The 14,379-nt window shown below is 43.6% G+C and overlaps 1 protein-coding gene across 1 annotated transcript in view; it reads left to right on the plus strand.

Moving 5' to 3' along the window:
* LOC147016501 (nuclear factor of activated T-cells, cytoplasmic 3-like) overlaps nucleotides 1-14,379 on the plus strand; it is a 147,783-nt gene that overhangs the window by 63,447 nt on the left and 69,957 nt on the right. The window contains exon 10 of the mRNA XM_085845217.1: nucleotides 6,122-6,254. Within this exon, the coding sequence (XP_085701343.1) occupies nucleotides 6,122-6,254 (133 nt within the window). The remainder of the gene's footprint in view (nucleotides 1-6,121; nucleotides 6,255-14,379) is intronic.

A 14,379-nucleotide genomic window follows, 5' to 3' on the forward strand; every position in this document is an offset into this window, starting at 1 on the left:
CCCATCCCCATCTCCTTGAGATGCCGATCAATCTGCTGCAACCACGTGGAATGTGGTTGGCCCATTGGCCTCCTCCACTCACGAGGCTCCCTCGCTGAGAGAATCTGCTGAGCAGGATCAGCGTCAGGAAAACGAGACACATGTCCATACAGCCGCAGCTGATGCTCAAGGCCTATTCAGGTAACAAATCTCATTTGAGTCTCTCTCAGCAACCGCTCATGAAACACAAAGTCTGACCAGCGATAGCCAAGAATTCTCCAAAGAGACCTCTGATACCAAAGGAATTAAGTCTCCATCTCAGATCCTTGGTCAGAGTCCAAGTCTCACATCTGTAGAGCAAGACTGGAAGCACCAAGGACCTGAAGACTCGGACTTTCATCCTCAAGCACAGGTACCGACAGTGCTAAACTCCATGATCCAGCGGATTTATGACTCCCCAGGCCCAACCCAGACATCTATTGACCTCAGGCTCATGGCCAGCAGAGACATGAATATCACTGCCAAGGTTAGTGAATCTCTCTGTAACCTCAACATCCTCACCACAAACAGGTACAGATAAGATTGCAGCATCCATGATGTCATTGAAAGCCTGGATCTCAGTTTTGTCCTTGGCAACCCATAATCCCAGCAGCTCCATCTCCTCATTCAGCACCCTGAGGGCCCCCAAAAGGATATCCACAGTCTCCACAATGATGACTGCATCACCTGTGAAATCAAGGTCAGAGATCTTGACATTCCCAAGTGATCCACCGCAGCTTGATTTCTACGACATCCTCCCCAGAATAAAGTCCATACAACTGCTGAAAAGTGTGGGGGCCAGTACACACCCCTGACAAACTCAAGGAACAACTGCAAATAAGTCAGAGATTGTATCATCACATCTCACAATGCTCTCAGTTCCAAAGTACAGTTAAAACATCAGATTGATCAGTTTTGGTGGAACCCCATGAAGACCAAAATCGTTCAGAGCGCATCCCGATTCACTGGATTGAACGCTTTGCAGAGATCAACATCGGCTACAAGCAGCCCCTGCCGAAACTCTCAATTGCATTCAGTGAGGACCTGAAGAGCAAGAATACGGTCAATTGTTGACCTCTTTGGTGTGAAGCTTGATTGCTCTGGACGCTGGTGCTCAAGCAAATGGCGGCAAATCTGTCAAGAATTATCCGAGCTAAGACCTTGCCCAGCACTGAGAGCAGCGTCACCCTCTGTATTTGTTGCATTCTTGGTGATTACCCTTCCCTTTCTCGAGAGGGACAACAAGGCCCCCTCTTCCAGTCATTTGGGATGATGCCTGTGTTCCAGGCAGAGCACAAAACTGCATGCAATGAGGTGAGTACAGCATTTCCAACAGCCTTGAGAAGTTCAGAATGGATGCCACAGATCCCAGGAGCTTTATCCCTTTTCAACCGGTTCACTGCAACCTGTGTTTCCACAAACAAAGGTGGATCACAGTTGATTGGAGTGTCAGCAAAAGGGGTAGTAACACCCCTGACATACAACTAAACAGCTGGTGGATCACCTTGGGGCAGCCACTCAAAGTAACTGGTCGAACGGTCCTTTACTTAGGACTCCTCTGTCAAGATCCCAACACCATCTGCTCTAACTGCCATTCACCGAGGGTTGGGCTTGGAGGAACGCAATGCATGAATTCCCCTGTAAGCAGAATGAGAATCACTTGACCACAGGTGATGCTTTACTTCCTCACAGATTCCTCGCACGTGGGCCTCCTCGTCCACCCTCAGTGCACGTACAGTTTTACTCCTCAACTCTCTGAACAGCTCAGCTCTGTCATTGAGCCTGGCCCTGTGATTCCGGTCAATGGTATCCAGTGTCCCTTGAGAGACAAAATTCTTCTTCGCCCCACAGTGAGTTCCAAGACATCCACCAGCCACATCAAGGATGGTGGGCGTGAAGACACTCCACAACTATTCAGGATTCCCCAAAGCACCCAGACCACCCACATATCCATTCAGCCTGTTCGCAAACTCCTCAGCTACCCTCTCATCCTTGAGCTTGCAATCATCCATCTTAGGCTGGGATGATGCCATTTTCCCAGATTTAACTGCCACTTCAGAGTTGCTACAACAAGCCTGTGGTCATTTGCGAGGAACTGAGCTCTCCGGTGGACCCTGCAGTTCTGGATCATCCTCCAGCGGCCATCAACGAGCACATGGTCAATCTCCTTTGCCACACCACCAGCGTTGGAATACCAAGTCCAGCGATGAGCCTGTGGGCACTGGAACCATGAAGCAGCCACCCAAAGTCCATGATTTCTTGCAAAGTCAAGGAACTTAGTGCTATTCTGGTTCACAGTTCCAGACCCAGGGGACCAACACACGTCTCATAACAACCAAAGTGGTTGCTATTTTCCACTATTTTCCTGGACTTTGTGGTTTTTTTTATACCAGATTTGCTGTGATTTTTATTTATTTATTTATTTATTTTCACTATTTTTCTCTACTTTGTTTTTTTTCCACCAAAGTGGTTGCTATTTTCCCCCTATTTGTTTTGTTCAAAAACTACCTATTTAAAATATTTTTTCTCCTATTTATTTCCTAATTTTTTTTTCGTTTAAAAACTCATTTACATTTTTTTTCATATGGAAAAAAAAAACAATGAAAAATATATTTTTGTATTGGAAAGTCGATCTCGTAAAAAAAAAAAATTCAAATTTTTTTTTTTTTTGAGATTTGTTCTACCCTTATTATCAGTATTTAAAATGGCGATTTCAGTTAATACAATGGCGATTTCGATGAAACTTGGTTGGTAGGTTCATACCATGACCGAGTTGTGTGCAAATGAGAACCGTTGCTATGGGCACCACCGATGCCTCTCAATGGGACTTTGAAATTTTAGAAAAATCATTAAAAAATTATTTTTTCGAAAATCAAAATCATGCCACAAGTGACTGTTGTCAGTACATTCAGCCATAGTGTCAAAAATTTCCATCCGGATCCTATGAAAACTGTCGGAGAAGATAGACTTTGAATGAACCCTGGTGGAAAACAATAAAAAAACGAAGTTCGTTATATCTCAGAGACTATGAGTCAGATGCACATGAAACTGGTATGGTAGGTTCATGGTATGACCTAGTTATGTGTGAGAAAGAACCGTTGCTATGGACCCCTCCGTTGCCTAGCAACGGCCGAAAAACCTCTAAATGTGGGGGTATTTTAACGAAAAAACAATTTGCAGCACTAACCCTTGAAGCTAGAATCATGAATTTTCTTGTGCTCAATCCTCAGGTCATTCCCCATCTAACAGGCCCATCGCGTCAGGTTCTATTGGGTAGTCAACTACCCATGTCCGGGCAAATATATATATATATATATATATATATATATATATATATATATATATATATATATATATATATATATATATATATATATATATATATATACACACACACATTTCCTATTTTTCCCCTATCTTGTTTTTTGACTCGGGAAAGCATCTGTTCATTCCAGCATTGCTATTTAGGCTTCAGATGACATTTTTCCATTCAAAATGGAACATCGGCACTTCCAAATTCACTCTAACTTTGAAAAGACTGTGATGAAGTCACAAGGAGAATCCTTTAAGAGGGTTGGAGTCTTCATCACGTGACTCTTTTGGACATGGGCAGTGTTACGGAGCAAAAGGTTGAGTGGGGGGTAAAAACAAAATTAGAATTCCAGACCTTGATGAATATCATATGTAAATAAATCACATATTTAAGCAATGTGGTTTACACAGAGGTTTTGCAATGAACTAGACTTTCATGCTTATGTGCTTGTGCACACCATCCAACGTACTTGAGTTCGATTTGTATTCAGTCCTTTTCACCTGAATTATATAGGAATTATTTTCACAGTAGCTGAGCTGAAGATGCTTTCGATGACTACAAAATTAATCCGCCAGAATTCCTATGTTTTATTGGCTCTTCCACTTTGGGAAAACAGCATGTTAAATTGTATGTAGCAGCTTAGTGTCCCACTTTATCGTGGCCTATTTTCCAAGGCCACTTTCAAGAACAAAAGTAAATACAACAATAATGGTAATACCCCGGGTAAGGATTTTTTTTCTGGCTGACACGCTGAGCAGGGCTTACCTGCCAAACATGGGCTTAACAGCGTATACTCGGTCAAAAGTGGAGAACATCAATATGCTGGACTATGTGCCAGTATCTCCTGACACATGTTCTGAACGCTGAACACACAGCCAATGATGGAACAATGCTCGTGTAACAACGAACCATCAGAAATGGTTGGGCATTGTCGATGTGGTCGACACCGGAGGAGATTCGCCCATATTTTCACGCATGTGAACAACTGTCCATTCAGGATGGCCTGCTGTATCCAGGGGAACGGCTTGTCATACCACTTTCTCTTGGTCTCTGGTGAAGAAAAGATTGCACTCAACCATCTCATGCATGGCAATGGGCATAAAAAGCTTTCAGGAGTTCAACCACAGTGCGCTCACCTTCAGCTGTGCAGAATGGCATGGTGCTATAGATCTCTCTAACTTCTGTGCCGATCAAGTAGAGAATCAACTTTACCTTCCTCTCTTCTGACTGATCATTGCAAGGTCCAAGTATATAACTCACCGTAGGGCATCCTTTATGTTGCTGCTGGATGTCTTGGAACTCACCGTTGGGCAAAGAAGAACTTTGTCTCTCAAGGGACACTGGATACCATTGACCAGAGTCATAGGGCCAGGCTTAATGGCAGAGCTGAGCTGTTCAGGGAGGTGAGGCATAAAACTGTATGTATGGACTCTGACCAGGGATCTGAGATGGAGACTATACTCCTTCAGTACCAGGTCTCTTCAGAGAATCCTTGGCTATCGCTGATCTGACTTTGGGTCCAATGAGCGGTTGCTGAGACAGACTCCAGATGAGATTTGTTTCCTGTATAGTCCGTGAGCATCAGCTGTGGCTATATGGACATGTGGCTCATTTTTCTGACACTAATGCTGCTCATTAGATTCTCTCAGCGAGGGAGCCTCGTGAGTGGAGGAGGCCAATGGGCCGACCATGTGCCTCGTTGTTGCAGCAGGTTGATCAGCATCTCAAGGAGATGGAGATGGGCCAGGAATCTGCCTGGGGAATGGCTAGACGGAGGCCCCTGGAGTACCGGCAGAAAGTGTACACAGCGACGCGCTGTTCCGGCACATGCTCCCATTCCTGACCAGATTTGGGGGAATACCCTCTCGTGGGCAGGCCCCCGCTGCCCCTATGGTTGGCAATGAGGGTCCCGGATGCAGTGATGGAAAGAGAATGGCATTTCTGTATGTGGAAGAATTCCATGCTCAGTCATGGGTCACCCAGATAGCTCAGATTTAAGAGCACTGGTATGGTTTATCAGTGGACCTGGGTTTGATTCCTGGTCTGGGCATGTAATTTTGTTCACATATACTTATAATGTTTGTTTGCTGTTCATCAAACAATCACAAATATAATTAACTGAGGATTTGACAACAAGCTTAAACTCATCTCTCTACACTCACCATAAACTCTTCCCACCCAACCACATCTCATTCCCTTTTTCCAAAATAGAGATGTTAAATCATTTTAGCAGCAGTATTTGACCCTGTTTGAGACAAATCGAACATTTGACGAAATCAACAAAAAAAAATTACAACATTGTTGACCATGTGGCAAACACTAATTATGTTCATAACAAGGAATGATTGCAAAGTAAATGGAAAAAAACAGGATTTTGTCTATAAACGTTCACAATTACAATTACACTTTATTTTCATGGGTCTTTTGACTGCTCGTCCAATCGTATGGTGTTTAGTCCGAGCACTTCATCCCAAGTCCATCGTCAAAAGGCGACATCTCCGAGATCCTGTGCTCGAGCCCTGCAATATACAGTAAACAATCAGTTCGGAGTTGACTTAAGTTAGTAGAGATGAGATTTGAAGGTTTTTGCTAAATCCTTTTCCTCCATATAACAGGTCATGATTCCAAACAGATCCAATCCGGTTTGCTAAGTGGAGAGCTTACGAGCAAAGTTTTTTTTTATTGCCTTTAGAAGATAAGAACTTTTGCCATTGTTGGTCCACCATATCAGCCAATGTTAAAGCCACCTGTTCCTGTTGGTGAGCCACTGTCTTCCTCTTCCTTTCACAGAGGCGTCTCGTCGTCGTGGTGCCTCCATATCAAGATGGTGCCATTATGGTACCTTTGCGAGTTCATTTTCATGTACACAACGGGAAACGTCGCCGGAGTCAACCCCAACGGTTTTCCTATCTCCCCATCTCTGGTATGCGGCAATATTCGGGCCTAATGTATCACACAAGAACAGAGTGCAGTGATTGCACAGTTAGATGCTTTAGAAAAAAATATATTTGGAAGCATACTGTAAAGAGAATAATACATTGGTGAAAAACAAAACCGTTTATAATGCCTTCCATTTCATCAATATTTGTAATCCAGTATCAACTGCCATAGCTGGTGATGCTTTAGAATGGAATGATTCATAAGCTTGACCAGCACTGAATGGCCACCCTTGTTCGTTTGTCCACTCAACTGATATGATTGTGGAAAGCATAGAATATTGGAAGTTTGTCACCAGCATATGATCCCTTTTTGTGCTCTGAGGTCCATGTGCATAAACTGAAATATGTGATGAGCTCCAAGGTTCCAGATTTGGTAATAATAGGACAAACTATATGCTTTGGCCTTGAGAGAGTCTCACAAACCATCCTCGAGGCTGTGGGGGATGTCCAACGCAGGATTAATCAGATAATCCTCAAAAGACAGCACAAGATGTAACAACACAGCTTGTGCACTATTTTCACTCACTTTACTCCTCAAAAGGGTTGGAAGCGACACAGTGCCACCATGTTGACTTTTCTTCAAAACTAGTTATTTCCAACTGCATTCTGTATGCCTGGTGTTGGCTTAATGGTTAGGGTGGTGGATTTGGGATCCTAGAGTCCTGAGTTCAAATCCTGCTTTGCTGCTGAATTAATACCAGGTGGGGTTGACTCTGCCTGTCATCTTTCTGAGGTCGGCAAAATGAGTACCAGCTTGCTGGGATGATTGAGCCATTTGAGTATCCTGTGTCGGAGTAGTGACCCATTCAGAATTGTGCCCAATAGCCCAGGAGACTGCTTTGGCAGCACTGATGCTCTGTACAGAATATGGTCCCGATGGATGGATAGATTCAATCTATTCACTAATCCATGGATGCATACTTTCCTGGAATCAAATGATAAAATTGATCTGTCGGTTGCATCATCACTGAGGCCTGGCTATACGTCATTCCTATTAAAATATTTTCAAAAGTGCTGACAACCACATCACAGGCAAATGTAGATATTTGTTCAACTAATAGTAAGCAATCATATCCTTCAGCCTTGATTCACGTGGAATATGGTTTGAATGAGTCAAAAAACACTGGTACAGTACACATCCTTACACTCTTCCACGACCAAATATTTACATTTCTATATAAAATGTGGTTTTTCACAATTTCTTAGAAGTGCTTTAAAGTCAAATGTACAGCAAATGTTCCTATTCTCCCACCTTTCTAAAAATATATACAAGTAGGAGTACATTCAAAGTACACCGCCCCCATTCTGAAGCTATATATTACTAAAACTCTCATCTTGTATGCATGTATATTCCCGAAATACAGCCAAAACGGTACATGATGGCGCAAAACTTTTAGGGACACCTTACTCATCATTCTCCTGTGGTGTGCAATATGAAGTTTCGTTCAAATAGGGCAACGTAAAAAATTATTAAAAATTTTCCACGTGATGGAAAATTTGTGATTTTAACCAAATCTGCAGAGAGCGAAGAAGCTGCCGCTTACCGGTCTGAGGAATGACAGATGGTACGACAGAGGGTGGAGTCATTAACAAAGAGATAAAGAGGACTTTCCAGAGTCGGAGAGATCATTGATGAAAACCAGAAAAAGAACAGGGCCCAGAACGCTACCTTGAGGAACTCCAGCCTGGAGAGGAAGAGGGGATGAAAGAACTCCATTTAGGGCCACACATTGACTGCGACAGGAGAGGAAGTCTGCGAGCCATGAGTAGAGATGGCCTTGGATAACAAATGAAGAGAGTTTGGTGAGTAGGGCAGGGTGCCAGACCATGTCAAAAGCACGTGATATGTCCAGGGATATGGCCCGGATTTCAAGTCTAGCATTGAGGACCTCCATCCATTGTTGGGAGAGCAGAAGCAGCATATCCAGGGTAGAGTGACCTGTTCTGAAACCAAATTGATGATCGAAAATCAAGCCATTGGAAAAGAGGAAGGATTTAATGTCTGAAATGATGATGGATTCCATAACCTTGCTGATGATTGGGAGAAGGCTGATTGGTCTGTAGTTATAGGGATCTGTTTTTGCACCTTTTTATGCAGGGCAGTGATGTTTGCTGATTTCCAAGCAGATGGCAGATGACCTTGAGCAAATGAGAGGGTGATTAGAATAGAGAGAGGGTGAGCAAGAGCAGAGGAGCAGGTTTTTGGGACACGTGGGCTGATGTTGTCTCGACCGGTTGCAGAGTCTTAGTCGAGGTTTGACAGCAAGCTCTCCAGCTGTCAGGAGAAAAGGACACAGAGTCCAGGGACAGTTGGGTGCGACTGTAAGGTGAGTCGAGAAAGCGATGGGTTTTGGACAAAAGATTTAGATGTATACACCGAGTTTAGGCATTCAGCCTTTTCACGTGCGGTATCAGCATTGCAGCCATTTGAGGTAAGGGAGGGGATGGAGGGGGAACATGCACCAGAAACAGATTTGATGAGACACCAGCAGGATTTGGAGGAGGGAGAGAGAGGTTTGAGAGTTCAGACTTGAGATTCCAAAGATGTTGTTTTCTGGCTCTCCTGAGGGAAGATACACACTTGTTCCGAGTTTTGTGGAAGGAACTGAGATTACCCTGAGTTGGGTTTGTTTTCTATGAGGCAAAGGCAAGTTGTTTCAGGACAACTGTCTCACCACAAGCTTCAGGAAACCAAGGGCGGGAGGAAGGGCAGGACAACTGAAGACGAGAGGGGATAAATCTGTGCATGAGGGAGAGCAAGTTTCTTTGGAAGAATTTCCATGATGAGTTGATGTTGGAGAAAGTAGCAATAGGAGACCAGTCTATAAGTTTGATGACTGCTTGAGTGAAATGGCAGACTCGACGGCGTTGAGGTGGTTCTCTGATAACAGCCAGAGAGATGTCCACTTTGACGAGGACGTGGTCAGAAGAACCGATTGGAGCAGAAGAAGAGCAGCAGATATTTTCAGGGAAATTTGTCAAAATCAGATCCAGAAGAGCTGGAGTATCATTGGTTGAGATCCGGGTACGGAAGTTGACCGATTGATTCAGTCCCAATGAGTCGCAGAAGCCTTTTGCTGAAGTGCCACGACAGGTGAGAGAGGTAGCCACACCCAACTAACTGGCGTGACGACAATTGAAGTCGCCACATATGAGGAAGAAAGAGTTGGGATGAGAGCATAGAAGTTGGTCCATGTTTTCAGATAGTGAGGTGTAGATGGAGTCATCACTGTTTGGTGGACTGTGCAACACACGTATAAACATGAGGGGGGAGTGGAGGGAAAGCCGTAGCCAGAGGTATTCTTGGGGGTGTTGGGGAGTGAGGGCAGTGCATGGAGAGCGAGGAATATAGTCTTTGATGAAGAGAGCAATTCCTCCACCAGGACGAGGCTCAGGTTTATCATACTGGAGGAGGGAGTAACCAGGGAGAGATACTAGAGAGTCAGAGACGTCTTGAGAGAGGAAAGTTTCTGTTAGGCAGATTATGTCTGGTTTGTCAGTGGCAACCTGTATGGAAAGATCTGTCAAGTTTGAGCGAAGGCCCCGGATATTTGCGATCCACACTGTTAATGAAGGGGGAGGGGAGGATGCTTTGGGTGCAGGGGAGGGGAGGGGGAGGATAGGAGGTAAGAGAGTTGTTGAAAGAGTGTGGGGAATTGCAGAATAGCTCGGGGAGGGGCCGGATGAGAAGAAGAAAAGGCTCTGTGGTGCTGGTTTGCGGTACAGTGGGGAGTAATCAGAAAGGGGCAGAAGGCAGTTGAGGATTTGAAGAGGTAGGTTTATGAGATGGAGGAGAGAGTGCAGGGGAAGGACGCAGCTTTGTGGATGTGATGGGGGGGGGGGCAACTTTGAGAAGGGTGAGTGAGGGGGGTGAATGGAGGGAGGAGGGTGAGTGGGGTGAGGTGAGGGGGAAGTTTTTGAGAAAGGTGAGATGGCAGCTTGGAGGGGCAAGAGTGTGATCGTTGCTATGAGAGGGAGGAGTGAGAGGGGTGAATTGGCACTGAAGTTCGAAAAAAAGGACGATTGATGGAAAGCGAACAAGCATTGCAAACTGGGGGTTTTATGCCTCCGCACCAAGGGTGCCGGAGGCATTATTCTATTTTCATTTCAGAAATGCGATTAAAGACATTTTTTGAGGGATGCAATGAAAGCGAATTAAGAGAATGGAGAGAAGAAATGTTGTACCAGTTGGAATTTTTTTTTTGACAAGGTATGAAGGAAAGGTCAAATTGATATTTGATCATTTTCTTGATTTCTGTATTATTTAGACCTGGGTGATGAACACTGGGTAATGAAACCTCAATTCGCAAGTCCTCCTTTTCTTTTTTTGTATCTGAGTACTCCATATATTATACCCTTGTTTTCGATGATCACTTTTGGTTCATGTTTCCATGAGTTTTGTGGAACTGGGATATTGAAGTCTTTGCAGATGTGGCCAGTGGATTGTTCTTGAAATTCTGTTGTGCCTTTGTGTATAGCGCTGTTCTGACATGACTTTTTTTTTTAACATGCCAAGAGGAGGTTACTCGTGCTTTCTGTTTCTACCTGGCAAACCTGATACCTGTCCGATTGACTCAGTCCTGCCATCTTATTTGTCATTCGTGTGGTGTCCCTAATCTTATTTTTATTCTGTCTTTTTTGCAATCATTACGGTTGTATTTGTTTCTGTTTTGGTTTTGTGTGTCATCTTTTCGTACCTCTTTTTGGAAATTTTTTGCTCGGTGGGTTCTGGATACCTTTCCTGGCTTGCTGTCTTTATGTTTGCACACAAACTGGATTCTGTAGTTTGTTGAACTTTTCACAAACTCAGCCAATTCTCCAGTGTCGTTCTGCGCTCCATCAGGCCTCCACCTTCTCCTCGGCAGGTACGTTCTCAGGATGCACTGATTTTTGTTGAACATTTTATGGATAGTGAAAAGTTTCCTTGTTTTGATATCTCGTTTATTGATTTCTCCTTGTGGCCAGTTTATTATTCCACAGCTGTATTGAAACAATGGAACTGTGAGTTGGTTTATGGCTTTGGTTTTGTTTCTTGGGGAGAGGTATGTTTTCAGAATCAGCCTCGTTATATGCCAGTATTCTTTGTTAATTGCTTTCTTCATTGGCAAATAATGCTTTGTTGTCTCGTTCCTGCATCATCGTATTTAGCTCGATTTTTATGTTGTCCGTTTTTGTTGGTTTAACCTTGTACGAATGTGCACTTGGCGCACTTACCTCGGCCAAATTACATTTGAATGTTGTCAGAGTACTCTTTCACTAATTTCAGTACTTCTGTCAATTTTTCATCATTCAATGTGTCACGTTTCCTGTTTCTTTCGATGTTCTTCTCTTGGATGTTAGGGTGTATCCGTGTACTTAATCATTGATGAGGTTGCTCAGTGGGCCCAGAACCAGGCAAAACAGGATGGGGTGGGGGGGGGGGCTGTATTCCTGGAAGATACTGCGTCGTTTCTTCACTGCTGGTATTCACAGTTTCACCCGAAGGGGGTTGATGTTGGACCGTATGAGCTCTGCAGAAACCTGGGGAGGATAAAGCACAGAAAGAGCAGAGGATACAAGACCAGAAAGGAGGTGGTAGAAGACAGAGAGGCAACCGACCTGTCTGTGATGGCGAAGTGATGCTTGATATTTCCTTTGGAGTTCTGTAATATCAATGTGGTACTCCAGAGCTCCATTGCTTTCGCAATCAGTTTCATTATTTGAGGGTTGATCTTGCACACTTGCACTCATGTGGGATACCATGAAAAGCTTCTTTTTTTTTAGTCTATTTTTCCTGTGGACAGTTTGGTTGTTCTTGTTTTACAGTTTTCACCATGTGTGACTTGTGAATGTCTGCAGCTGCAGAGGAACTATTGTGTAGCATTTTGTCACCTGCCCCTCCAACAAGGTCAGAGATGAGGGACATTAAAATGAGCTCCATCCAACTGACCGACTAATCATCTGTCCATGTATTTTTGTGTACGCAGTATTTCAAAAACTGTTCAACATTTCGCTTTCATATTGCAGATATCGATTCCTCATGAAATTATCTAAGACGTGGTAACTTCTTAGGTGACTCGGTGTTGCGCATTTTTATCTACGCTGTTGCTGAGGACTCACCAAAGAACTCACCTGTCATGAACATATACATAGATACAAAACGTACCAGGGTGTATGATAATTTGGGGTGGGGGCGGGGGGGGTAACGTGACTTTATAACCACCCTGTACAGTGCAGTACATTTCTTTATGTGCGAAGTGATTTTACGCCTGGTATTTACTTAATGGTTGGGGTGGTAGGCTTGGGATCCTAGGATCCTGAGTTCAAATCCCACTTGGCTGTTGAATTAATACCAGGTGGGGTTGACTCTGCCTGCCATCCTTCTGAGGTCGGCAAAATGAGTGCCAGCTAGCTGGTATCCTGCGTCGGAGTGGCGACCCATCCAGGATTGTACCCACTAGCCAAGGAGACTGCTTCGGCAGCACCAACGCTCTGCACAGAGTATAGTCCCAATGGATAGATGGAAGTGATTTTGCGATCTCTTGGTTTTGGGTCTCATGGTCATGATCACTTGACTGTTGCAATGCCACGGGGTTTCCACAAATGTCACAGGATTGTGAGTTGGACAGGTGACCCATGATGGGCCATTTTAAATCGCTATATAGTGCCAAAGCCTTTCTATCTCTGTGAAAGGGAATATTAAATTATCTCCGACCCCATTCCTAAGTGGGCTTCGGGTAGTGTTTTAGCCCCCCACAAAAACATTGACCGGGTAACACTGGGCAACACAGGGTACCCTTGCTGGTATATAATCAATATATTACTAAAACTCTCATCTTGTATGTATGTATGTTTGCATGTATGTATGTTCCCGAAATGCAGCCAAAACTGTACACGATAGCGCAAAAATGTTAGGGCCACCATACTTACCATTTGCTTGTGGTGTGCAGTATCAAGTTTCGTTCAAATCAGGCAACGAAAAAAAAGTACTAAAAAAATCAATTCCCGATTTAGTCAACGATTCTTTGGGAGAACTTGATCAATGCAAACAACCTCAGCGTTATAGTTCGCTGGAGCTATCTTCCTTTTTTTTATCAACCGCTGTCACAATGGGAACCAAACGGGTTCACGGGTCATCTAGTATATTACTAAAACTCTCATCTTGTATGTATGTATGTTCACGAAATACAGCCAAAACGGTTCACGATAGCGCAAAAATGTTAGGGCCACTTTACTCAACATTTGCCTGTGGTGTGCAGTATCAAGCTTCGTTAAAATCGGGCAACGAAAAAAATTATTAAAAAATCAATTCCCGATTCAGTCAAGTACTCTTCCGGAGTATTTGATCAATACAAACAACTTCAGCAGTATAGTTCACTGGAGCTATCTTCTGTTTTGTTGAAATTATTTTTTTCATCAACCGTTGTCATAATGGGAAACCTCAATTCGAAAGTCCTCCTTTTCCTTTTTGTATCTGAGTACTCCATACATTATATCCTTGTTTTCGATGATCACTTTTGGTTTCTGTTTCCATGAATTTTGTGGAACTGGGATATTGAAGTCTTTGCAGATGTGGCCAGTGGATTGCTCTTGAAATTCTGTTGTGCCTTTGTGTATAGCGCTGTTCTGACATGACTTTTATTTTTTTTACATCCCAAGACGAGGTTACTCGTGCTTCACGGGTCGTGTAGTGTACAATAAGGCTCTTTCTAACCACTCACTGTCTCACAGACTGACTGACCCAGGTCAAAAAACCAGTAAAGACCAGTAGCTTACTGGTCAACTGGTACCAGTTGAAAACCAGTAGCCAACTGGTACCAGTAAAGCCAGTTGGTTTCTTACTGGTTTTAATATGGAAATTGGAATAGAGTGATATATTACCAGTTGAAATACAATTGTATTTAACTAACTGGTATCAACTGGGACTAGTACATTGTAACTGGTATCAACTGGGAGACCAGTACATTGCAACTGGTATCAACTGGAACCAGTAAGACTTTAACTGGTACAAATATGAGCTACTGGTTTTTTCAACTGGGAAATTGGAATTCTGACTGAATTTAACTGGTACCAGTTGAAACCAATAGAGACCAGTTAAAGACCAATTAGAACCAATAGAGACCAGTTGAA

This window comes from Eptatretus burgeri, chromosome 11 (assembly GCF_056783735.1).
Source record: "Eptatretus burgeri isolate ZD-2024b chromosome 11, Ebu_testis_v1, whole genome shotgun sequence".
NCBI lineage: Eukaryota > Metazoa > Chordata > Myxini > Myxiniformes > Myxinidae > Eptatretus > Eptatretus burgeri.